The 26,237-nt window shown below is 32.6% G+C and overlaps 1 protein-coding gene across 7 annotated transcripts in view; it reads left to right on the top strand.

The window, feature by feature from the left end:
- LOC108731268 (echinoderm microtubule-associated protein-like 2) overlaps nucleotides 1-20,995 on the top strand; it is a 43,398-nt gene extending 22,403 nt beyond the window's left edge. Inside the window, exons 1-19 of one of the 7 annotated variants that reach the window (XM_018461514.1) lie at nucleotides 1,218-1,575; nucleotides 4,120-4,403; nucleotides 5,821-6,051; nucleotides 9,278-9,431; nucleotides 9,950-10,063; nucleotides 10,427-10,555; nucleotides 11,445-11,513; nucleotides 14,941-15,246; nucleotides 15,702-15,774; nucleotides 15,893-16,099; nucleotides 16,238-16,475; nucleotides 16,635-16,792; nucleotides 16,906-17,163; nucleotides 17,548-17,685; nucleotides 17,897-18,013; nucleotides 18,916-18,939; nucleotides 19,370-19,457; nucleotides 20,424-20,650; nucleotides 20,778-20,995. In XM_018461514.1, coding sequence (XP_018317016.1) covers nucleotides 4,352-4,403; nucleotides 5,821-6,051; nucleotides 9,278-9,431; nucleotides 9,950-10,063; nucleotides 10,427-10,555; nucleotides 11,445-11,513; nucleotides 14,941-15,246; nucleotides 15,702-15,774; nucleotides 15,893-16,099; nucleotides 16,238-16,475; nucleotides 16,635-16,792; nucleotides 16,906-17,163; nucleotides 17,548-17,685; nucleotides 17,897-18,013; nucleotides 18,916-18,939; nucleotides 19,370-19,457; nucleotides 20,424-20,650; nucleotides 20,778-20,903 — 2,709 coding nt within the window. In that variant the 5' untranslated portion in view covers nucleotides 1,218-1,575; nucleotides 4,120-4,351 and the 3' untranslated portion in view covers nucleotides 20,904-20,995. Of the gene's footprint in view, nucleotides 1-1,217; nucleotides 1,918-4,119; nucleotides 4,404-5,820; nucleotides 6,052-9,277; nucleotides 9,432-9,949; nucleotides 10,064-10,426; nucleotides 10,556-11,444; nucleotides 11,514-14,940; nucleotides 15,247-15,701; nucleotides 15,775-15,892; nucleotides 16,100-16,237; nucleotides 16,476-16,634; nucleotides 16,793-16,905; nucleotides 17,164-17,547; nucleotides 17,686-17,896; nucleotides 18,014-18,915; nucleotides 18,940-19,369; nucleotides 19,458-20,423; nucleotides 20,651-20,777 lie in introns of those variants that run through there. The other 6 variants (XM_018461515.1, XM_018461513.1, XM_018461518.1 and 3 more) reach the window with 6 other exon arrangements.
- The last annotated feature ends 5,242 nt before the right edge of the window (nucleotides 20,996-26,237 follow it).

The following is a 26,237-nucleotide window of genomic DNA, read 5'->3' as shown; positions in this document are numbered from 1 at the left end:
GGTGAGTCCCTTTTGCTTTTTGAAATTGTAACTTAATTTATAGCATGATGTAATAAGAAATTGATTCTTATTAATAATTTAATTCTTATTACATCATGCTTTGTAAAGTTACGATCGACGCAATTATACGGATATATAATCCAAACAGCACAGAATATTTATGATAAATGTTTATTAATATTCATTTTGTGAAATGTTATATAGATATTTCATACACACACACACATATTTTATATAAAGCTTTATTCGAAATATTATTCAAAAATATATAGACTCATATATAATGTCTCATTAAGTATCTTCACAGCATTTACTATAACATTTACAATAAATATTTCATATAATATTTAATATAAATGTTTATGATCTGTGCAATCTAAGAGATCACAAAAATAATATGTTTACAAAATATTTAAAATAAATCTTATAAATATTTATAAATCTTATAAATATTTATAAATCTTATAAATATTTGTAAATATTAAATATTAAAACAAAATTAAATATTGTGTGCTGTCTCTGGGTAAATAATCCCCCAAGTTTTGGTTATCACAACCAGATCGCGCTTAACTACATTGATATAGTTGACACATCAAAGTAAATAAACTGAAAAAAATCGTATTAACCATACACATTCCTATCATATAAAGATAACTAGAATGATGTTTCTATATTGCTCACAACTAAATATTTTTAGTTATATGAACTATATCTTTTTTTCCATGTAAATATAATATAATTAAATGAATGATTTTTAATTAAACGATATAAGTGAATTTTTAATTAATAAATGAAAATTTTTGAAATATATATCGGACATAATTAAAATAGAAAAATAAAACAATTTGAAATTTACTTTGCTTAAGAAGAAAACCGAAGGCAACATTAAGACGTTAAAAAATTCATTCCTTTAGAAATAGTTAAATTGGAAATTATGCTCTAAAAATTTATTAAAAATTTCTGTCATAATCTAGATGAGTCTCTTAATAAATAAGAATCAGGAGATATAATCACAAAGAAAATAGGAGTTTGGATATTCTAAATTCTTTTATAAATCTGCTAAAAATCTGATATCCTAATTGGCATTTTACAATTAAACGACAATTAATTTAAGTTTTTATTCCTGGTAAACCAACTTACCGTTTATCACCGGTGCAAATCTCGCTACGTACGTTCTATCCACAGTCAATGGCATAGCGTGGCGTGGCCCGCCGTCATCTGAATCATCTCGACTATCTAGACCGTATTGATCGCGGCCTAAGCAGCTGGAGTCGGTCTGACAGTAACGTTGGGGCGGCCGCACGGAAAACACACGTGTTACACGAGCAGCAGCACGATGGAGTCAAACTTGGCGTCCCTCACGAGGAGCGGACGAGGTCGTTGAAATTTGAAATCGTGTAGTCACACCGGTCGTGCGGATCTCACGGATGACTTCCGATTTTCGTTTCCCCGACACGGAAGCGTCGTTTCCCGACGCAGCGCTTCCATCGTTCGCGAAACGTGTTGCGGAAATTCCCGCCGTTAGAAGATTCGATGAATCCCGCTCGATCTGATCAATTGTTTTTACTGTGGAACGTGTGTGGAAATAAAAATCTTGCTTGACTAAACCAGTCACGCTCGTTTTATCCCTTTTACGCTTTTCCCGATTGTGTGCAAAGTGAAAAGTTTTCATGGTGATAGGGTTGATTCCGTTGTGTCACTCGCTGTGGAAATGGCTTTGGTGCCGTAGCACGTTTTGTTGTTTCTGGAAATTGTTGGATATATCGATGTGTCAATTACATTGAGTTTATTCCGTTCGTTTAGCGCGAAGCTAGTCTTCGTACTCATGTTTACCGTACGTGATATCGCGTTGCATAATTTGCAAGATATTATTAAATTTTTGTGTAAATCCTGTGATCGTTGTTCGAGAAATTATTGGTAAGCGGAGTGATATTACAAGCATGAATAATTTTATCAGTACCCACAGTTGTCACCACCCACAAAATGTATTTCCTGATACATATTTATATTCGGAACCAATTAAGTAAAAATATTACAGCACACGTGTGCACATTAGTTCAGTGCATAAAATTATAATAAATTTCGATGAAATTGTACCTTAATCGCAAATAGGAGGAAACTCCGTTCTGCAAACAATCCAATTTTCGTGCTTTGTGTCGAGAATATTTACCCTAATAGAAATTTTCATCGATGCTATATCCCTGACCATAAGGAAAAAAAAGAGTCGCTTCCGCGTTAGTACCCTATCGATCATAGGCGCTTTTTCTGAAAAGCGTTGGAGATACGAGACACAAAGAGGTAGTCGTGCAAGTGCGAGGGTAAAGAGCCTACGGTCGATTATCGTTCATCTCGTCGAGTGGTTATCGCATCTACTAGTGGGGAAAGCACTGACGCGGGAGGAAGGGAGGAGCAGAAATTCCATGTTTCCTTTCCTCGGGCTCTCTACGAAACGCGCGAGGAAGTTACGATACGCGCGCGTTTATGTAACTTCGACTATATTCTCACAAATATCACGCGTTTCGTGAAACGTGCTTTGGGTCGTTACGCACGATTTGCTTTTAAACATTTCTTCACCGCTATTATCATTACATCGGAGGGCAAAAGTCATATACTTGCAACACATCATTCGTTATTACACGGAAAGAATGATTTTGCTGATACATTTAAAAATTTAGCTATAGATCTGAAAATAATTTTGTTAGATTATCAAAATGATAGAGTTAAAGACATTCAAGCTATAAAATGTCAAAACTTTGCAATATTGATCATTATGCTTGAGCATCCTACATAATTATTTTCATAGTCTAAAATTATTTTCAGATCTGTACACTGAAAGAAAAATGTGTTAAAAATAAATATTTGTTTGAATAGTACTTAACATTTACTTACACCAAAAATAAATTTAATTAAATAGAGATAGTAAATAAAAAATAGTTAAATAACACAAATTAATGGTTCTTATACTAAATAAATATGTATTTACATTCAGTAAAGCAAGTATTAGTTAAACAAATATTTATTAAAATTTAGTACATTCTTTTCTCAGTGTATTTAAATTTTTAGATACTTCAGCAAAATTATTTTTTTTGTGTACAGTAAATTATTCGTTCCTCGCGTTTATTGCAAATCACAATTTAATTTGTTTAATTTAGGATTGATTATCTTCAAATCCAAACTGATCAAAGAATTCTCAGTCGACAGGAAACGCGACAGTTCCGCGACAACGTACGTTCACATGCTTGTAAATGCATATTTATAGATGTCAGAGAAACGCGGCATAAATACATTTACATAAGATCATACATGTGAATGTCAATTTTTATTTTACTTTTAAAACACGACTGTTTAACATATGAACCGTTAATGGCCAATGTGGCATCTGACTTGAAGAACGTCACTGGGTAACGTCTGCTTACCAAGTCCACGTGACACAGCTTGGCATTCGAATTCTCACCATTCGCGATCGCGTTTCAGTTTCGACAATATCGGCGGTAGGAAATAACATTCCGCTTAACGTTCGTTTCGCCCTGTATTACGAATAATCTCTTCCTTTTTTTTATCTGTATTAAATTTACGAAAGAAGTGTGCTAATTCAATAACTCTTTCATGTGCTAATTGCGAGACACTAATTGTACTCAAATTACTGACAATGAGTGACGTTTGTGATGAAATTGTTTTTCATTGTGCAACGTTTGTAAAAAGTCTATCATAAATAATTTTCTACGAATTGCATCAATTTTCTTCAAATAAGATATAAATTTAGTAGATTAATTTTGTAATTTTTAACCTTGAAGTGTTTCCTGAGTAAGAATATAAAAAATTGCATATTCAAATATAATTCATAGTTTTTATATTCTATTGAAATTATAGATAACGCAAAAAAATAATGAGGTAAAATTATCCAATAATTAATTTTACGGAGACAGGACGTTTCACCTTTGTTTGAAAGTGATTATTAACGTCGTAGAACTTCCGTGACCAAACTTCATCACAATTAACGTGTGCCTCATGCGTTTAGATGCGAAAGACATTCTTCTCATCGCCTCGTTTCTCTTGTCCTTGTATCACATGATTCCAACTTTTTTGTAAATCCTATTTTGACTTTATGTTTATTGACAGATATGCCAGTACAGTTAGTTACTTTAGTCCCGAGCGAACAAGCTGACTTGTCAAAAGAGAAAAAAAATTAGAAAATTGCTCTAAGTGAACTTTGGATATTAGTATCGATGAAGAATTGCTACAAGTGCGGCGTAAGATATGTTGGAGAGTACGTTGGCTCTGTTTGCGCTTGTTAATCAGTTCAATTGAATAACGTATTAATACTCCGGGGTCATCGCGAGAATTAATCGCAATGTCCACGCCGGACACGATGGATACCATCGACGAAGCGGAACAAGCGTGGCGTGAGTATAAAAATAATTCGTTGACATTTTTTTAGATGCCACCTCGTCGAGTCGTGAAAAATCGTACACGACCTTGTGACACATTCTCAGACGAATATTTTTAATAGGAATTCAGTTTGTTGATATAATATGTGTATTGATATAAATTCTACACATTTCTCTTAGCTTTCAAAATGCTTTAAAAAATGCTGTAAAAATAAGGTTTTTGGGACATTGTTAATGCGGCAGTAAAAGATATTTAAAGATTATTTTAATAAAATTTAGCTACAATGCTACTTTAAATTCTCTAGCGGAATTTTTCTCTTTATGGAAACGATTCAACTGTAAACCGTTTCGACAGACTGATTTGCATTTATTGTAATGTAATGATAATGTTGTTTTGTTAGATAATCTAACAATGCAAAATGATGATTTATCGGAATTCAAATGCTGATTTTCGTTTAATATATTCTATGAATTGTAAATGCCCGGCGAGACGATGCGGCGGTAAATCGTGCGACAGCGTTTCTTCTTGTTACTCTTATTGTTCGCGGATATGCAATACGAAAGATTCGGCCGATAGGCATGTAAAATTAAATGCTCGGCACACGCATGCACAATTCATGAGTCGATATCATGAGGTTCGCTCGACACTGAGGAAAGAGTTCAGTTTTTATCTTGACAACGCGTAGAAAACCGTGACCTAGTTCGAGCTATTTCTGTATAAAGAAGTTCGTAAATGAATATTTTTTTGACACGTTGGATAATCAAATACATCGCGTGCATTTTAGTTGTCAGCTGAACTGTATCAAAACGTCATAATATTTAGATCTAGCCGATATATATATGGCATTGTAAGGTAGAGATGTTATCACGCAGGGTTTGGTTGGTGTGTCTATCATACAATTGATAAGAATGATATTAAAGTGAATTTAGTGACGTCATATTTACTACTCAATAAATAGTAATGCTATAATAAGAGAAAGATATGTGTCATACTTTACAACAATATCATAATTTTTAATATTTCTGTTATTGATATTACAAAAAAATAAATGTATATAAAGAATGTATAAGTATATATCCGTATAAAAATTATATATTGTGTTATGCAGTAATGTTTTAATGTATTATTAACAAGTGTTATGTTAGTTTTATTTTCAAGATTATTAAGTCCCATTTAATTTCCTGTCACTCTATAAAACTTTGTTTTATTATTAATACAAATTTGTACTTGTATAAATATATTCAATATAAATATTATTCTTATTAAATCTTTGTTCTATGTAACATAGAATCGTATCTTTAATTTTACCAATAAAAATAAATTCTGAGAAATTCTGATAAAAAGTGAAAGAAGATCAGAGATCAAAAGACGAAATTCAAGTAGAGTCAAGTAACGGGTATCTCTAAACGGAATTTCTTTTTACGTTCTCAGATGAGATGCTGGAGTGTGAGACCGGGTCCCTTTTAGGCAGAGTGGCGGATCTCGAAAGGCAATCTTTGGCGCAGAGAGACGAGATAGTTTGTCTTCGCGCCACTTTGGCGGACGCGTTAAGGCGAATCGCCCAGCTCGAGGCAAGAGAAAAGCGGGAGGATGACAGGAACGAAAGGAGAAACGAGAGGATGGTGTCCTCGCCTTTAAGGAACGGCCATGTACCTCTCAGAAGTAAGTTGGCAAAATTGCACGTTGATCATGGAAGCCGGCTAACGACCAATGCCTAAATGTTTCATAATTTGAAATATTATTCTCCATGCATAAAGTATTACCGGAGCAAAGCAATAATAAATTGATAGCAAATATTAATTAATAGAGATTGTTAAATAATTACATTTCTAAACAACACAATATTGTCGATTTTTAATTTTTGTGCAGTTACATATTAAATTGTTTATTTGTTGTGTATAGAATGAATTCTATACACTGAAAAAAAAGATTGGCTGCTGCAGCAAATTAGTGCAGCCAATCTTTTTTTCAGTGTATCTCTCGATTATTTTATATTTTTTTCTGTTATAATTTTGTTAAAAAAAGCAATTGTTATAAATTTTCCATTTACGATATACAATGGAAGCATAATAAAATTAATACGAAAAAAGTCAATTGTTAATTTCTCAATGATCACGCACAGTTCAAATTTCACGATAATAAACCTGGATCGATAATTGACTGACACGACTAAGATCATATCTTTTCATTTGTGATAACGAAAGGAAAACTGATTCGATTGATCGATGTGAGACCTGTGATGTAAACAATCATTGGATTTGCCGCACCTTCGCTGGTAATCAAGCCGCAAATGCATACCCTATTTCTCCTGATAATCGCTATTGAATATTTCAATTGTTCAGTTATTTCATCATTGCATTATAATGTAATCGTACAATAATGAAAATCATCTATATATCAATATTGACAAATTTAATACGATTACTCATACATGTCGTTATTGTTGTCGTTAATTGCCAGTTTCTGTCAAAAGTCAGAATATGAATAAAATTGCACTTACACACAAAATATTATTATATGTTAAAAATATTATTATATGTTAAAAATATTATTATATGTTAAAACTTTAATGATTACTAATATAAGTAAGCTATTTTTTATTTTTTTGATTGACTCAAATCATTATTTTTAATAATGAAATATAATTCTTAGCATATAATTGGAAGTTTTCGTCCTTCTTTATATCTTACAATTAAAATTCGTCCCCTGCTATTTTACTATCAGAATGCAAATGACAACATGTTTTTACGGAACATGTTTCTTCTCCCACTTGAAGCATTGATTGCACATATATCTACAGCGAAAATATACGTTTTATCCTGACACGTAATATCACATCGTAAAATAGCGGCAAGAATTCATCGCAGTATTGCAAGGCGCAAATTAATACGTCGACGTAAGTGCGAGTGGCGATCATGCACGACATGCAACCTAAGTCAGGCGTGCATTTCCGGCGAACTCGTGCGCGGATACCTCTAGAGTAGTCTAGAGTTTCGTACGTTACGAAATTGCGGATGCGAGGAAGCCTCGCGAGATCGCGAGTGTTCGAACGTCTGGAAATGAAGCTCGAGCCGGGTGTTGTACCTGTTGGCACGCGACGGCTTTAAGGTCACGTTCAGTTCGCCCAACTGCAATCGAGAAACCCACTCACGAACGTGAATGGATTCACGTAATTGTTCGTCAGTCTTCAGCATTCGTGCAGACCTTGAGAGAGAATTCTTCATTCTGCACGAGAATTCGGGAGTGATCGAATACTGGAATGCGCTGACAGAATGAAGGGAAAAGTCATATAACATGCTGTCGTACATTTAGACATTGTAAAATGCATGTTAAGAATAATGATCCTTCATTAATTTTAACTATTATTAAATTATATTTCTGTGGAAAAAACGATTTTGTTGATGTATTTAAAAAATTTAGTTAGAATTGAAAATAATTTTGTTGAAGCATAAAAATAATTATGTAGAAAACTCAAGCATAATGAACAATGTTACTAAAAATCTTGACATTCTATCAATCATCTTGAGCATTTTACATAATTATTTTGATAGCGTCTAATAAAATTATTTTCAGATCTGTACTTGATTAAATTTTTAAATACTTTACCAAAGCTTTCCGTGTAGAAATGTCGATTTCTCTTTTTATGTATTATATTTTGTTATGTATACGTACATATTAATCTTTACTTTTTAAATCTAATTTCATTGCCATAATTATTTTACGGAGAAAGTAACGTAATTAAAACAAAAATGGAAACACCCTTGTCTCACGCTCGTTAATTCTCTCGCGCAATCGAGATGCCAGCTTGTGAACGCGAATAATTTTCTAATTGTTTTCTTTATGTTCCCGTGATTGAAAGTATGCGAATATTCCTTTGGCTCCTGTCAGACAAATTGCAGGAAATGGAAACGAGAATCGCGCTGACGTGCATAAATTATTGCGCCAAGAGCATCCTTAGCTTAGCTCTTAGCAATTGATGAACATAGGAAAGATGTAATACATCGCGGAAGGCGTTATAAATATCGCGTACCGTTATACCGCTATTGAAACCTAATCACGCAGCTTATACATTTCGTAGCTACATCGCGTGTTATTTATGCAATATCCAAAGTTTAACGCAAAAAGTAGTACCTTGTTGCAATTGAAATGTTGTATTTAACACTAGAACAATCGATGTCTTTTTAGATTCGCTAATCATTTTCAATTTTCTCTTTTTTATATCATTGTATTTTAATTTCGAGAGTCCGATTAAATTTTTTTATTTTATCACGCTGGCTGAAAAAATGCGTCAAATTACTTACGTTTTTTAACTTTATATTATTAACTTGCTGAAGATGGTTTGAAAAAAACCGAAACGTACAAATAAGTTAGTATCGACAGTCAATGTACAATTTTAATATGTATATTATGTGAATAATTATTAGACTATTTATAAATTGCGCACCAATTACCGCGCTGTGTTAACGCTCTCATTGTCCGAATATTATATCATTGTATTTTAATTTCGAGAGCTCGATTAAAGTTTTTGATTTTTCTTTTTTATATTAAATACACTAAAAAATATTAAAAATATGTGAATACAATATAAATAATTCTAACAATGCAAATAATATTAAAATAACTTTTCACTACCCGAACTCTCTAAATTCTTTGAAGTGGAATCTTACTCTAAAGAGTGAAAATTGAGCCAATCTAAAAAAAGAGTGGCTCAATTTTCAATCTAAAAGTTTTAAAGAGAAACAAAGATAGGCAATTACCAATTTGGCATTTTTAACGTTCTAACGGGATGTTATCGACAGTTCTAGTATTAAAGTAGATTAATATCCGATACAGAATATTTTTTTCGTTTGTTTAAAATATTTCGAATAAGAGAAAAAGTTATTTTCAGGTCAAAATTCGGTGCCACAGAAGGACTTGAGGCTGCGCCAGACCGGTGGCCTCAGAAATTCCTCTTCTTCGGGATCGTCGCAGGACGTCCGTGATGCGACGTCCAGTCCGAGACGGCCTGCCAGCTATGTGCATCCCTCCCAACTTCCTCAAAGGTAAAGATTTATGAAAACTAACAATGTAAATTGTGTATTTAATATTAACAAAGAGAAATCTAAAACGAACGGCTAGTTTCTTAGGTTGGCAAACAAAAGAAGGGCAGCTGCTTCAGGACAGTTTGCTGAAGTATCTAAAAATTTAGCTAGATACAGACCTGAATTTTGTTTGATCATCAAAATAATTATGTAGGACGCTCAAACTGGTTGCTAGAATGTCAAAACTTTTTATAGCATTGCTCATTATTGAGACTCCTACGTAATTATTTTAATTCAGTAAAATTATTTTTAGATCTGTATCCAATTTTTTTAAATACTTCAGCAAAATTATTCTTTATATATAAATAAAGATTTCATATAATTTTAATGTAAAGATTTTATACAGAGTGTCCAAATGTTGAATATTCTTCTAGTTGCATTCGTGTTTTCTCTCCTTATTTGACTTTGTTTCATATTCTAGAACTAGACTTTTAAATAATTCGTGCTTCTTTGTTTTAGTTAATTACTTTTTGTTTTAGGAGATCTGTCCACTATCAGTCAACGGGCTCTTTACATTCTGATAGTCCGAGTAGTAGTAGTGTTTCTCCGGTGCCATCGCCAAGCCCTAGAGCTACGCCACTGCCTGTAGCCAGGTAGGAAACTATAATTTGATGTGAAATATTGTTGCAATTTATGCCGCAAAATAGAAACCCGAACTATGGAAATTATAAATATTAGTTTTAAATATGTATGTACTTTTTAATTCAACTAAATCGATTTTTCGTCTCAATTGCAAAAACACAGATTATTCTCGTTGCATTGTTAATTGTTGCGTGTATGATTCTAATAGATTGCGCATGTATGTTCTCTCTTTAGTGTTATCGCCACGTTAATGAACGCTCGCTGTTTAATTAGTAGTGATATATTTCAATGTTCTTAGAGCGTCATTACGACGCTATGCGATGCGTGTATATATGCATGATGCTGTTGTACGAGAATTGAATTCGATGTCTTAGATCGCCCACGGCAAGATCAAACGGACCGCCACAAAGTAGCCTAAGAAGAGCGAAGAGATGGTCGTCCACCGGCGATTTTACACATTCTCCGCAAAACCAGGGAAGCAATTCCCAACTCGTCGGTACCAGGTTAGCTCCCAGCTAATAACATAACAGTAAAACGCACCGTTTGTCTGCTATTTGTGATTTTGTTCACATTTCACTGATCACACGAGTTTAACTTTTTGTTATCACCGCCACCGTTTTTCTTGCATCCTCTCTCATAAGCGATCGAGCGCGTTTTCGCGTCAAGAAGACGCCGTCTTTCGCGTTCTATTGGTCAGAAAATTACTATTGCTTCGTCTTTTATGCGCTATTATGTTTTTTCTTACATTGTATCTGCACAGGTACATAGAACTTAATTAAATATTACTTTTTCTTCTGGTTAATCGTACTATACAACTTAAAAGAAAGTTTCCCGTCAGGAAACCACAGTTTCTCGCGTTCTATTGGTCAGAAAATTACTATCGCTTCATCTTTTATGCGCTATTATGTTTTTTCTTGTATTGTATCTGCAAGGACATTAAACTTAATTGAATGTTATTTTTTCTCGTTAATCATACCACTACAATTTGAAAGAAAATACTTATAAAAACAAAGCTTACAGATGGATCGCAAGAAATAGGAAATTCAGCAGTAAATTATAGACTTCAGTGTACGAGTATAAGGATGAAATAAAAAATCTGTAATTTTTAAAGTCTATTTTACGAATACTTATTAAATTTCATCTAAAGTAGATTTTAAAATTATATCTGAGTCTAATTTATTCAGAAAGAAAAGATTTATTATTCTCATCCTCTCTTCTAAAATTATGCTTGAAGCGCATCGAATCGACGAAGAATCTCTTTGTAGACTTATCAATCAAACCTTCAACGGAAAACCCGCCGATCGCATTAGAGACGGTTCTCCATTTCTTTTTTTTTCTTGTTTGTATTGTTTTGCACCGCATGGTTTTCGTTTGCATTTTCGTTCATTATAGATTGTCTGCGTCCACCAAGTCCCTGTTCAACCTGTTCAAGCCACCGGCGATGAACAACGTCAAGCACGGGTAAATAATATACCAGAGTACTTTACACAACTTACTGCCGTATCTGGCTTCTCTGTAGCCGTGTTTAGACGACCCGCCGCGCAGTGATCGCGAGGTCGCACGTGCACACGCTTCTCCGATGCACGTGCGCACCGAACGGTCTTTACGATGCAATTTCGTCCCTCCGCAGGTGAGCGCGCACGGTAAAGACCTCGCTTAAAACACGGGCGTTAAACGCACGTGTAGAATTTCCTGTGGGTTATCGCCGTGATATATATCTGCATGACACACGATTTGCGGGATATGCGATCGTGGAGGCGGTTGATCCCAATCTCGTGTAGATTACCGATCGAATTTGTTTATCTCTTTACAAGTGAATAATCAATGGAATACTGAAAGAGGGACTTCGCGAATTTTTAAATAGCGCTAATTATTTAATAAATATTCAGATAACTTTTTAATTAATTTCAATTTTAACACTTCGATTCTTTGACAGGCATTTCGCAGAAAATTGTAAGAGATGCCTGCCGTAGAATTTATCTAAAAATTTTATTAAAGTTTCCTTAAAATCGTAACATTCTACAATAAGCCACACTTAAACTTTTAAAGTTTTAAGCCGTAAGAAATTGACCAATCGCAGTAGAATGTGAAAATAATCGATTATGACTGGTTAATTTCTTATGGCTTAAGATTTAAAATTTAGGTAATGGCTTATTGTAGAAAGCCCATAATGCTTTGCATTATTAATGCCACACGTATTGCGATTTGTAAACAGGTAAAAAGATAATATAAGGATAAACTAATCTCCGAAAATAATATAAAGCTAAATCAATCTTATTGCACTTATAATTTTTATAACATAGCAAAGAAGAATTCGCTTCGTGTTAATAAGTACTAATTTTTAACCGTTTGCCGATTCGTCGATCGGTATCGCAATGAATACCCGTTAAACGGGAAGTTATTGTGCCGCATGCGTTTGCACGTAGCACAGCACGTACATATAATCACCGCATTGGCACGCCGTTAATTATTGCAATACACATTACCTTCGATCTAGCATGCAAATGTCATGCACAGATTTTCTTAAGGCTGTGAAACTTCCAGCTTGGCAGAAGTGCAGTTCAAAGGGGCGTGCATACCTGATGTGATACTGTACGAGACGTAAAAGCTACATTTTAGATTTAAATGTCACGCCTGGAATTGTTTTGCATCGTTATTTAGACCACGGCCAACATTAATCGCATGTTTTAATTACATTCTCATAGAAATTATGTGATTATTTGTTTTGAAACTGATACGCATAGCGGAAGTCTCTTATCGCATCTACGATACTTCTCGCGCTAATAAATTGAATTGAAAGAATGAAGCTATACAATTTATACTTTACGCTGTGAGAGCGATTTAACAGTAATCGTGTGCGATAGTGCAGTACTACTATAACATGATCTTACGGTATAAATATAGAAGATAGTGTATCCCATGACGTCACATAGAAGACAAGTAAGTGGTATCATCTGCGTAGGCATTATTCATTTCGTGTAAATAAATGTTATTAATTTGGCAAAGTAGATATTTTATAATCGGATATTATGATCGTCTATCTTTTTTGTAAACAAAAAGATAGCTGAAAAGTCGTTTATCCGAAGACGCTTTCAGGCAGCGTTGTTTTTTTTGCCGACGTTTCCGGCGTGCTCGTGATACCATGACGTCGTGCACACCAGGAAACACAGTATGCATGGTTGTGCAACAGCAAGAGGAATTGCGATTCACTTTCTTCGGTAACGCAATGGCGCGCTTCGCACTAGGACGTTAAATGAGCCGTTAACCACGTGGTCCTCCTTCCATACCTGTTGCCTTCTCGCATCATTCAACGTCAAAAATGCAGTCGGAAGTGCTTTACCCTTGCCTGCTCGTTGTTATGAGTGAACTACTTCATTTGAATTTATTGATCAGACGATGTAAATAATAATATTTGCTGGATATCGTGACGATCTGTAATCATTTCTGTGTGGTATTCATTTTTTTTTATGTAGGAAAATATTTTTTTTATGTAGGAATTTTTTATGTAGGAAAATATGCTTACTTGTAAAAATAGAATTATTTAATATAAAGATTGCTTTAATTAGTAAATATAATTTAAGTTTCCCTTGTACAAAAGTTTTTTATAAGAAATCTCGAATATTAACTGAAACAATTATAAATCGAGAAATTAAATGAGAGATTAAATTAATTAATAGAAATAATCCTACTTTCGATTTTAGTGCTTAATGATTAAGTGCAAATTTTTGTAAATAAATTATTTTAGTTTTTATAAACTGCACACTTATACGGCTTATCAGACTTGAAATGTATTAATTAAAATTCGTGAATGTTATAATAAATGCGAAAGCAAAAGTAGCGAAGGTCCCGATTTCGAGTTTCACGAAGAATTTGGTCAAGGCTACATACAATTCTCCGCTATCTTGTTTTCACCATCATATTGATTCGCTTTTGCTCGGCATTTATTTATTGCATGCGTTTTTTATCATACACAATTTCATGCTACAAGGATACATTAAAGAATCAGAATCCTTATCGTTAGGATATAAATCATGAAATCGGTGCAGCTTTGTTGAAACACGTCTTATGATCCGAAAGATAGAGAGATAAGAGATAAAGAGATTGAAGTTTGTACGTCATTTACGCGTTGCTTTGAAGCAGTCCTCCTCGTCTTTAATAGTGTAAATGAGATTAAAACAAGTTTAAAAACTTTGATCGAACCCAGGACGAGAAAATAGTTCGTGCACCACGATAATGCGCGCTATCAGAAAGAATAAAAATAGTAAAAATAAAAATTGACGTAACAGCTCACATGCTACTTCGATCGTGGAATAATAAAGCCGACTCATTATTCGCGTGAGTCATTCGTCGTGGTTACCAGACCTCATCAACACAGAAAGCCTGGCGAATTCGTTCAGTATAGTGCGAACAGTGCGATCAGAGAGTACGTCAGTCGACGAGCAGGGTCGGGCAAAGCTTTTTGTAGGAGTTCATACGAAGTGAAAAAAATCATTGTTATTATCGATTTGCAACACGTAAGAAAAACTCTATTTAATGCAGTTATAATCGATCGGTTTTAATCGATTATAGGATACAAAATTCTTTCAAATATAAGTACTAATCAAATGATATTTTGAGAATATAAGGGAAAAAGATAAGGGAGAGAATTTTAAGAAGAAAAAAAATTTGAAAAAATTTTTTTAAATAAAATTTAAATGTGTAGGAAATAAAGAAAATAATATATCGCCAACAGAATAAAATTTATCGATTGAATCGTTCGAATGCATTTTTCGTGTCGTAAAAATAAGTTTCGTTTATGTTTTGGGTCTTTGAAATGTAAGATTCAGTCGCAAAATAAATTTAACGATAAGAACGAATAAGCAAACATAAACGAGCAATTACTTTATAGCACTAGAGACATGCAGTACAACGAGGAGGAAGGCACCGTCCGTATGTATCTACGCGGTCGACCAGTCATTCTTTACGTCCCCACATCCATGATGGAATCCTACGACCTTCACAAAGTTAGCACGCCGCCGCAGAGCAAATTGAAGCTCGACTGGGTCTACGGTTACCGCGGCCGCGATTGCCGTAGCAATTTACACCTTCTGCCAACCGGCGAGATCGTATATTTCGTCGCGGCAGTCGTTGTTCTGTATAACATGGAAGAACACAGCCAGAGACATTACCTGGGTCATACAGACGATGTTAAATGGTAAGTGAGAAGTTAGGAAAAAAGATATGATATTAGTTTTTTGTGAAGAAAAATATCGCAGTAATTAAATATCTGATGAATAATTATTTAATCGTTAATAATTCAATAAAAAAAGCTATTTAATCGTTAATAATTTAATAAATGTATTAAACTCATTGATGCAAATATATATTATATATAAATCTAGATATTTTTTTTTTTCATGCCATTCATATTTTTGATAATCCTATTTAATACAGAATTTTAATACAATAAAATTTTAATATTTAGAAAAAAAAGGACAGAAATGAATTTATTTAATTTCTTCATAAAATAAAAGAAAATTAGAACTTATAAAATATTCTTTAACCATTTATATGTAAATATATTATAATAAATGAAAAATTATATTAGATATATATATATATAATATCAATTAATTTATTAAGTAATAATTTAATATTTTTTTCGTACAGCATAGCTATTCATCCAAACAAATTGGTTGTCGCAACAGGACAGGTGTGCGGAACGGATCGTCGGGATGCCATGGTAAAGTTACAAAAATACATAAAATAAATAAAAAAAAAGATAAAACGTCATTCTAACTATACTAATCAAATGTAACAAATAAATTACCAAATACTATAAACGGTATCTTGGATTTTAGCCACACATTAGAATATGGAACTCCGTGAGCCTGACGACTCTCAGCGTAATCGGAAATGGCGAATTTGACGGATCGATTTGCTGCTTGTCATTCTCCAAGGCCGATGGCGGAAATTATTTGTGCGCCATCGACGAGACTTCCGATCACAATATATCGATCTGGGATTGGCAAAAGAGCGATCGTGGCACCAAAGTAACCGAAACGAAGGTATGCGGCGATAATCTGACAAATGCGTAATGACGCAAATTAAAATATATTGCAACATATATCTATAATGTTGTAAATGATTCGCGTATATGCCGGCCGGAAACAGGCCATTTAACGGCCGATGACTGCCGATTGCAGTGCTCTGTCGACACGGTGGTTTGCGCCGAGTGGCATCCGCTGGAACGTAACCAGATCGTCTCTTGCGGAAAAGGACACGTGTCTTTTTGGTCTCTGGACAACGGCGGCATGCTGTATAAACGTATGGGCATCTTCGAGAGCAGAGATAAGCCCAGGTATGTTACCTGCGTCGCCTTCAATCAAAATGGCGACGTCCTCACTGGCGACAGCAATGGCCACATCATCGTTTGGGCTCGAGGTAGTCTCTTTAGCAATAATTATACCTCGTAATAATCTTTGTTAAATTTTTACAAGAAAAAAATTATCTTTGCCTCACGCCATTAATTAAAAAATTTATTATAATAATTAAATTAATTCACTTTGAAAAAAAATATTATTTACTTCTTTTTATTTTTAGGTACTAACACAATCTCAAGGCTAGTGAAGAATCTCCATGAAGGATCGATTTTTTCTATATGTGTTCTAAAAAATGGCAACATTATCACGGGAGGCGGGAAGGACGGCAAGATTTTGTATTTTGATGCCTCTTTGAATCTGACGGGAGAAGAAGCCCAGGCAAGTCGGAGAAACTTAAATTTAATGCGAAATTTATTTGCATGGTTTTTTCAATTTTATTAATATATTTTTCGATACTATAAAAGAAATACTAAATAAAATTTGTTCGGTAGATCGAGGATCATTTCGGCGGAATTCGAACACTCTCGGAAGGAAGGGGGACTCAGTTATTAATTGGCACAACAAGAAACTGCATTCTTGTCGGCGAGAATGATATGGGTTTCAATCCTGCAATGCTGGGTCACGCTGAAGAAGTTTGGGGACTTGCGGCCCATCCGACTTTACCTCAGTTTGCCACCGCGGGACATGACAGATTGTTGCAGATGTGGGACAGTTTAAGTCATACCGTCGTGTGGAGCAAAGACATTGGGGTATATATAATGTTTATTTATCTAGTAACACACTGTTCCTATTATCTTGTCAAAAAAGCAAATACATTTTAAGAAATATAAAGATTAACACATAAATTTTAATTAATTAAATAAATCGTAGAAATTAAGAAGGTAATTAAGATGAGCAATGTGTTTCTGATTCTTATTAGAAAATATTAGAAAAATGTATGAAAGCAATATTTAATTTACATTATTAATTTCCATTTCTAGATATTAAAGAAATATTTAAAGATATGACTAAAGTTATTGGTTGATAAAATAAAACAGGATTTAATTAAAATCAGTAATATCTTTTCTATTTATAAAATTAAATGTAAAATAAAAAATAACATAAAAATTTATCGACTTTTATGTATTGATTAGGAGCAAGCACAAAGTATCACCTTTTCACCGGATGGTAATATCATAGTCGTCGGCTGTGTGTCCGGGAAATGGTTGGCAATTGATAGCGAGACGCGAGAATTGTACACACATCATAGCGATGGTTCCGAACCTATTCAGGTATGTTTACGTAATGCTAACTTATGTAATTATAGCTTTAAAATGAATCAAAATCAAATTTTATAAAATTAATTCAGTCGTATGATTTGATCATATTTAGTAAAATAATTAAATCTATGTAACGTAAAACAATATAACATAGAAATTTACATCGAAAAATTGTTTTTGCATCTTATTTCATACTTTATTATATCGTATTCATGGTTTTTAGGTCGTTCAATTTTCGCCCGATGGTTCCTTGCTTGCTCTCGGCTCCAGAGATAATTATATTTATATTTACCAAGTGAACGAGGACGCGACCAAGTATAGTCGAGTCGGACGATGTATGGTAAGTTGTTATTAATACTATATTATCTTATTACAACACTAAAATTGTATCTTTTATGTGCGTGTGTGTTGTGTGTGTCTGAATAGAATTATATCTTTATAAACTTAATGTTACATATATCTTAAACTGTAAATATATTTTTCATATTTATGATATTATGTTACAAACTTTGTTATTACGTTATATTATATTTGATTAAAATTCTTTTATATAATTTTATTTTAAAATTGTAAATTTATTTTATTGTAATATACTTGATATTACTTTTTTATACGTTGCTGTAAATAGCAAACTTAAGTGTGTGCAATTTTTACTTCTATAATACACATATGTACATAATTAATAATTAATCACGAATAGCATTCATTAATAATTCAATGGTTTAAGGTCCGTATTCTTCCTTTTTATCGATGCGCACATTTAGAATATGATTTACATTACACATACTATAGTATTTCAGAAATAAATGTACACATCTATATCAAAGTGAAATATTAGTACGGATCTAAATCTTGTGATAAAAGTAATTGCTTTACCAGCAATAAAAAAAAATGATATTTATCATTCATTTTCAACTTTTTAAAAGAGATATCTAAGCCATTTTCTTCTATATTATATTGTGTAATATAGAAATGTAACATATTGTATAATATATTATATTGTGTAATGTCTTCTATATTATATTGTATAATATTATACAATTATTAAAAAGTAATTATTTAGATAATTCATTTGAAATAACTGAGAAGTGTAAATAATTGTAAAAACTGAAAAAATTATTTGTAAATATGTAGTTTAAATAGTTTTAAATGATACAAGTATAACGAAATACGTTTTATTAGCAATATCTCTAAACATTCTTAAGCTTAATCATACTCAATATAATTCTTTTCCATTTCTAGCCAAAGCGGATTCGAAGGCACGGAGTAAGACTTGTGTTTAGGTCACTCGGAAACGTAGAAGGAACGTCGTGTTTCGTACGAGAAAAAGAGAGAAATTATTTAAAATATTTAACTTTTCATACAATTAAAAACGCAACGCGACGTACCTTGCTTTATTCTCATCATAGAATACCATAATAATTACGTAGTTAAATTTCCATTTAACTTCTTAGCACTCGCACGCACAATTAAACATTGCTTGCAAAGTACAATAATTAGTATGCAAAGTACTGTAATTACAATGTGATAGATGATAGAATTGTCTTGTTAATTTGTATTATCACACACTGATTTAATATGACACACTGATTAAATTTAATATTTTATAGCTAGCGACAAGAACACAAGATCTGCAACAGCTTATTGTTAATAAGTGTACGTATTGTGTGAACATACGGACTTTTTTTTATTTCAGGGACATTCCAGTTTTATAACTCATTTGGATTGGTCCGTGGACAGTCAATATTTGCGCAGCAACAGTGGAGATTACGAGTTACTCTATTGTGAGTAAAATTATCTTTAATAATTTAATCGCCTTAAGAATAAAATAAGGTATAAACAATATTTAATTATATAACTTGCGACAAATCGAGAAAAAGAAGAAGAAAAAAGAAAAATAGCAGACTATTAGGAAAGGATCAAGAAAGGATGTCCGTGACAGGTTAAACATTGTTAGTATATTGCTATTGAATACTGAAGCAAACGGAAAATACCGATCCTAAAAGACTGTAAAAATATGACGTGCACCTTGAGATTGTATCTTCTTTGTTCTTTCAATTCTTTGTATTCCTTTCACTCTCAAGAACCAGCTGAATATTAATGGTAATATTTTCTAAGAATCTCTATTATTATTCTGTTTCCAAGGATTGATCGATTCGAGGATACTATAATTTATGACCATATTTACTTTCTTAGATATAAGTTAGTAGTTTCTTTAGTGATAGTTTCTTTTGTTTATTTTCTCGGAATTCTTTACTTGAATTTTTGAACATTTTAATTGCGTAACTAGCAAATCTTTTTCGTTAGGAAGATTTTCTTTTTTTATGCTAATTTGTTACGTTATTAAAGAATTACGTCTCAAAGAGAAATTCAAAATTTTTAATCTTTATATTCGTATTCTGTCCCCCGTGAATTCTCGTTCATATGGAAAATTTAAATTTTCAAAGAGAATTCAACCTTTTTAATCTTTTCAGTGTTTCCTCTCTATGTCATAAATCTTGGAAAAGATTTATTTTCTCCATGTTTCCTTTAGCTTTAAAAAATAAATTACTTTTTTAGAGACTAAGATTAAAATCTCATCAGCAAAGTATTATAATTACTTGACATGTCCGTTCTGCTCTCTTGTGTCTTAGGGACTTCGAATGAGACTTCTTTTGCATAAAGGAAAAAGTCATGAAGTTTATAAGATACAACATTATATTATATAAAATATATCATGTAAGACACATATGACTTTCTCTAATTTTCAGGGAATCCTGGTGTATGCCGCCAAATTCCACAATCTTCGATATTAAGGAATGTTGATTGGGCAACTCATACCTGCGTGATATCGTTCGAGACAATAGGCATTTGGCCGGAGGGCGCCGATGGAACTGACGTGAATAATTGCACGCGAAGTGGTGATGACAAGCTTTTAGCTACCGGTGATGATTTTGGAAAAGTCAAATTGTTCTCTCATCCAGCATGCCAACCGAAGGTAATTTAAACTATTTTAAATTATTTTATATTACTTTATATAATTCTGAACTTTTAAATCTTTTGGAAATTGTCAACGAATGTTGCACATTAAGGAGTATATTAAAATCTTGTAAAATTTTTTTCAGTCACTATACCATTCCTATGGTGGCCATTCGAGTCACGTAACAAACGTCTCATTCTTGCAAGATGATTCCCGATTGGTATCGACCGGTGGCGCCGATACCAGTGTTCTGCAGTGGATAGTAAATTAAGCGAGTCATTCTTTTTCGAGCGAGTGATTCTTAAAAGTGCACTTCAAGTTTGAATTAAGAAGATAAAAGTGTCAGCATCACGTCGTTTAAAACTAAAGATATTGCACGATTTACTTAATCGCGACTAAGCATTATGGCTTCTATTAAAAGAATTGACGACGGAATCATCCTAATATCTCAAGTTCCCGATATCAAAACATGATTTGCCGCAAGATGTATTTAATCATGATGAACATTATAATGTTCTTAAGCGGATTCCATTTGTTTAAGAGTGGAAAATCAAACTGACGCCTCAATTTCTCAACAATACGTTTATCATCAGGCGCAAGATATTCATAGACTTGAATATATACTCTCGTACGTAAAGCAACTCAATGCACCGTGTGTGCGAACATGTTTCCTTCTCGTATCAGTATATGTGATAGCACCGTTGTAACCTTTTCTTAGCATTGTGTCCAAAATGCACAATATTAATGGAGGAGCGCTTGACAAGCGATCTGTGTGAACAAATGATTGACATAATTACTCTGAGAACAATTTTCGGTAATATATTTCTTGTTAACTACATTTACTATGTTAACATTATTATAATCCAAAGAATGAATATTTTATATGGCGCGTTGCTGTAATACATCTGTTTGTTTATTTTCTAATTTTTGCAAATGCATTTCAATATTTTTGTCTTTTTTTTAGATGAATAGGCGATTAATAGTAATCGCGAAAGTCATCAATTAAATTGAAAAGAATTTAATTTTTATTTTTAGTGGATTTAAACACACAAAAAGCTCCACGAGTGATCTTTGTATATTCCCGAATAATATGGATGTACCTTTTTTATTTTTGTAAAAATATGTAATGCGTGTCGCGCGTACATAGTATATTGTGCGTTAATTAACATAGATTTTGCAAAAAAAACTGTTATCTAATCAAACAAATGGAGAGCAAAGTATTGCAATAATTATTCTCTGATATATTTTATAATGTTATGTATATCCCGGGAAAGAATTATATATATATATTATATAATTATATATGAAACATTTTTTTCCTATTAAATATTAATACATGGTTCAATTTTTGTTCAAGCAAAATCAAATATTTGATATTTTTTCAAGATATAGAGAGCTTCTATTTTACTTCATTTATTAAACAAGCGTAATATATTTTATACATATTATGCTATTCCAAGCAAGAATTAAATTACATTCATTTATTTAAAAAATTTGGACGTATCGATACATAAATGAACGATATGTTTATACGAGCATGGGTATATTATACGAAATGTTTTTGAAGTCATATTAATTGTTTTAAGTTCTGAATATGATAACGCAGTATCGCGAGAGATCTAAGGACGAATCTCGAGCGGAGAAGACTTCGTTTTCTGAAGAAAACATACGAAAACTCGTCGTGAACGAAAAATCAAGATTTTCGCGATCGGAAACATGAAAATGAAAAAAGCCAGAAAGAAAAACTCCTAAGCTCACGAAGAGCCCGACACGGAGCCCGATTGCGTGAAAAAAAGCAAACTCACAGTGCCGTAATATGCCGTCCAATAGAAAAGTACGTAGCATAATTCGCAATTTGACGAGTGTGCTTTCGACACGACGGATTTTGTCACGACGAAGAAACAAGTAAGAGAAAACCGACGATGAAAGAAATACTTTTCGAATATGTACGCCTATGGTGAATGTATATATGAGAGAGCTGGGATCACATAGCGTCCCTTCGACGCGTTTCATATATGCCTTCTGTCCTTTACCTCTCTTTTGGCATGAAGTATTTTACCAAAGTCTAACAGAACAAGGATAATCACTTTATTTTCACTCATCGTCAAAACGTGTAAGATATATCTATATATTTTATTTATGTCACGGTAACGTGTATGCGTATATATCATATGTATGTACTTTCTATAGATAATAAATCATCTTTAAAATAACATCACGCAATCATATGAATTCATTGTATAGCTATAGTATTATTTATTGTAATATGATAAGAACTAGTAAAATGTCAAAAAAATTGAAAAAATTAATTAAGAAGGTCTATATTCAGTTAGCAAAATATTTGAAATATTAAAAATTTAGCGATAAATTCGAGAAATAAATTGCAGCAAATTGGCATTAACTGCATTAGTATCAAGTTCACATTGTACCGATAAAGGTTACAGACACATGACGACAGACTGATAGCAGAAGTCAAACAGATATGCTATTTTGTAACCATTTCAATGGCTATCGTTTTACATTAATTTTGCTTATATTTAAATGCTGTAAATAATTTCGTTATCTTATTGTATTGTCTTGCAAAGTTTTCATAAGAAAACTGTTTAATCTTTCTGTTCTTTTTTTTTTATAATTAGATACTTCATCATTTTTGTTACAAGAAGATAAGATTCAAAAATCATTAAAATTACAAAGTGCATCAAATTTTGGTTTTATCAATACAGACAGTTCAATGCCATATGATATGAATGCCGAATGATATGAAGAATTGCATACAGCAGAAACGACAATAAAAATCTTGTGCCACTAAATGAAAGTGCCGCAAAGACAATTTTATCATTTTATCAATATTCATATGAAACCAATACTATTAAACAATGCTTTCTTAATTTTCCATTATGTAATCTTAATCGTCTAATACTAAAATTAAACTGTAATAAATTATGATTATAATATTAAATGATAATTAATCATAACTGTAATATATTAAATATATAAATTTTTGTTTATACATCTATAGAATTATATCATATGAATTTCTATTTTTATATACATACATATACATAGAATTATATTTTTTCCATTAAAGAAATATAGAACAAAATTGGCATGTAATTGTTGCTCTTTTTCTGTGATGCTAATCAATCATTTCAATTCATATCTATATACAGTATTTCATATCGTAAACAGCTGTCATCATATGTTTTGATCATTCATATGTTAAACAGTTTTCGCGTTAATAAAACATTAACAGCTCATTAATTTTAACTTAAGAATTAAAATTCATTAATTAAATTTTAAATTAACCTTAAAAAAATTCTTTAAATTTACATATTTTAGAAGTTAAATTTTAAAAACTTTAACTTTGTAAATATAAAATCTATAGATTAAAATTACTAAACTTTCAGAATTGAACAAATCGAAATGGTTTGATTAAAAATTTTATAGAAACAATAATAATCAACCTTCCAAACAAAACTATTGTTCCATTAACGAAATTTTTAATTGAAATAAAAATAAAATAATTAAAACACATTCAGAAATTTCAATTTTTATATTATTATTGACATTGCATTTACATTAAAATTATTCCCATTTCTGTTTGCTAATGAGTTTGTAATTTAATGTTTTATCGATATCTCTTTACGAACGTAGAAAAATTCTTTATAAACGTTCGAATGACTATTTTTGATAACACGTTAGGAAAGACGGCGCCAAACACGATTTAAATCGAAAGCGGTGAAAGTGCAGACGTTTAATACTGATTAAACTTCAAGGTCGTAAGCAGGACCGAAAGAAACGCGACAAAAAAAAGGTCAAGGTTGCGTGGGAATGAAAGCGTATCCTAGTTCATAAAGAGAATTTTCCAAATCGATCGCGTCACATTTGAAGAGCCGTCTCAATCGAACTCTTTTTGCATCGAGCACCTCTTTCCGACTGGGTTTACTTCCTGAAGATATGACTTTTTTCTGCGAACAATGTTGAATTTTTGAAACGCACACGGTATCGATAACCACTTTCGCTTCGCTCGCTTTCTTTGGCCTACTGACATTCTTAGAACGTTCATATACGTTCTATTAATGTCGTGTACTATCTGGGTTATTATTAATTTAAGTAGATATTTAAAATAAATAAGTTAGTCATATACTTCATAGAAGAGCAATGGGAGCATTAAATATGTAATTTAAACAAAAATGCAATTAAATGTAATTAAATTAAACTTAATGTGTCTGTAGCCTGAGAAAAGAAATTGAAATAAATTCAATTAGTGATTTCTCCTGTTTAAACAGATCAAATTAGCAAATATTAATTCGTCAAATTCTTTCGTTATGTGTATCATTTGCCCTCCACATTTCATAAATATTCAAATAAGCGCAGCTAAATATAAATATGATAAAAATACTAAATATCTTTATTTACAATCGCTGTTAAAATTATTTGCCGCTAAGAAAACGAGATAACCTCGGGACAGTGCAAGACCAAGACGGCCACGATCGTAAAATTTACGTTCACGCGAAAGAGAAACTTACAATATTGTCGGTGTAACGATCGGTGCTTGGGACCGCTCGCAGGAGGCGTTGGCCGACATTTCTTTTCACGTGATTACGAAAATAAATTTCTAACAGTGACACGAGAGAGTTTGAAAAAGCCTTGGAGAATTTCAAGGGGGGGTTTACTTCGATGTGTTTCTCGACAGGGTTCCCGAAGTCACTTTCGAAAATAACTTTGTTTACGAGAAGCGGCAGGATCGAATTCGTTCGTTTTATAAATAATCTCGCTTTGTTGGACGACGTGTGCGTTGCCGACAGCCATGAATGAACGTAAACTCGCGAACTTCCCTTCGTTCGTTGGAGCGCCGTGCGTTGTCATTGCCGTTCACTTTGCTCAACGACGGGTGCCCGATAAATTACACGTTAATTAATCCTTCGCGTGAGAGACGTGTAAAAAGTGCACGTACACGAAAATTCTTAATCGATCACGAAACAATTTTCTTAAACGTAGGTTATTCGAAATTATTTTTTTATAATAACCATTTAATTATACAAAATTATATTTTATTTTTAGGTATGCAATGTATTCAGCTTTAATTTGTTACTAATAATAACTCAAGCAATCATAAGCAGAAGATGTAAAAATGTTCACAAATTACTAGTTGCTAAAATATTCGCCAAATATTGTTAAAACTATTTATTATGCATTCAACATGTCTCAAAAACAACTTCTACATAGTATTGCGTAATGTTATTTTTGGTTGAATAGTTATCAGTCTGACGTAATAATTTTATTGAATACAGTCTGGGAATGAATGGGCAACAAGATGAAATTCGGATTCGTTATACCAATAAAGATCATTTATTTTCTGATCGAGGCAAACGAGATTGCATTATAAAAAATGACGACGACGTCGTTATACTTCTCAGATTTAATTCGAGCCGATCGATCGAAGAGGTCTGTCGAACAGTTTTGAAACAACACATTGCCGTCTCGCCGAGTAGTTAAGCACTTCTGGATCCGCTTGGCCACTCGATCGTTCGAGTCATCGATCATGCTTAATTGCATCCATCGTCCGCATCGCCGATATCACCCTGTCATGCGCTAATACATT

Source organism: Mycetomoellerius zeteki, unplaced genomic scaffold, assembly GCF_001594055.1.
Source record: "Mycetomoellerius zeteki isolate Tzet28-1 unplaced genomic scaffold, Tzet1.0 scaffold122, whole genome shotgun sequence".
Lineage (NCBI taxonomy): Eukaryota > Metazoa > Arthropoda > Insecta > Hymenoptera > Formicidae > Mycetomoellerius > Mycetomoellerius zeteki.
Note: the sequence above shows the minus strand (reverse complement) of the source record. Positions and strands in the feature narration are given on the sequence as shown.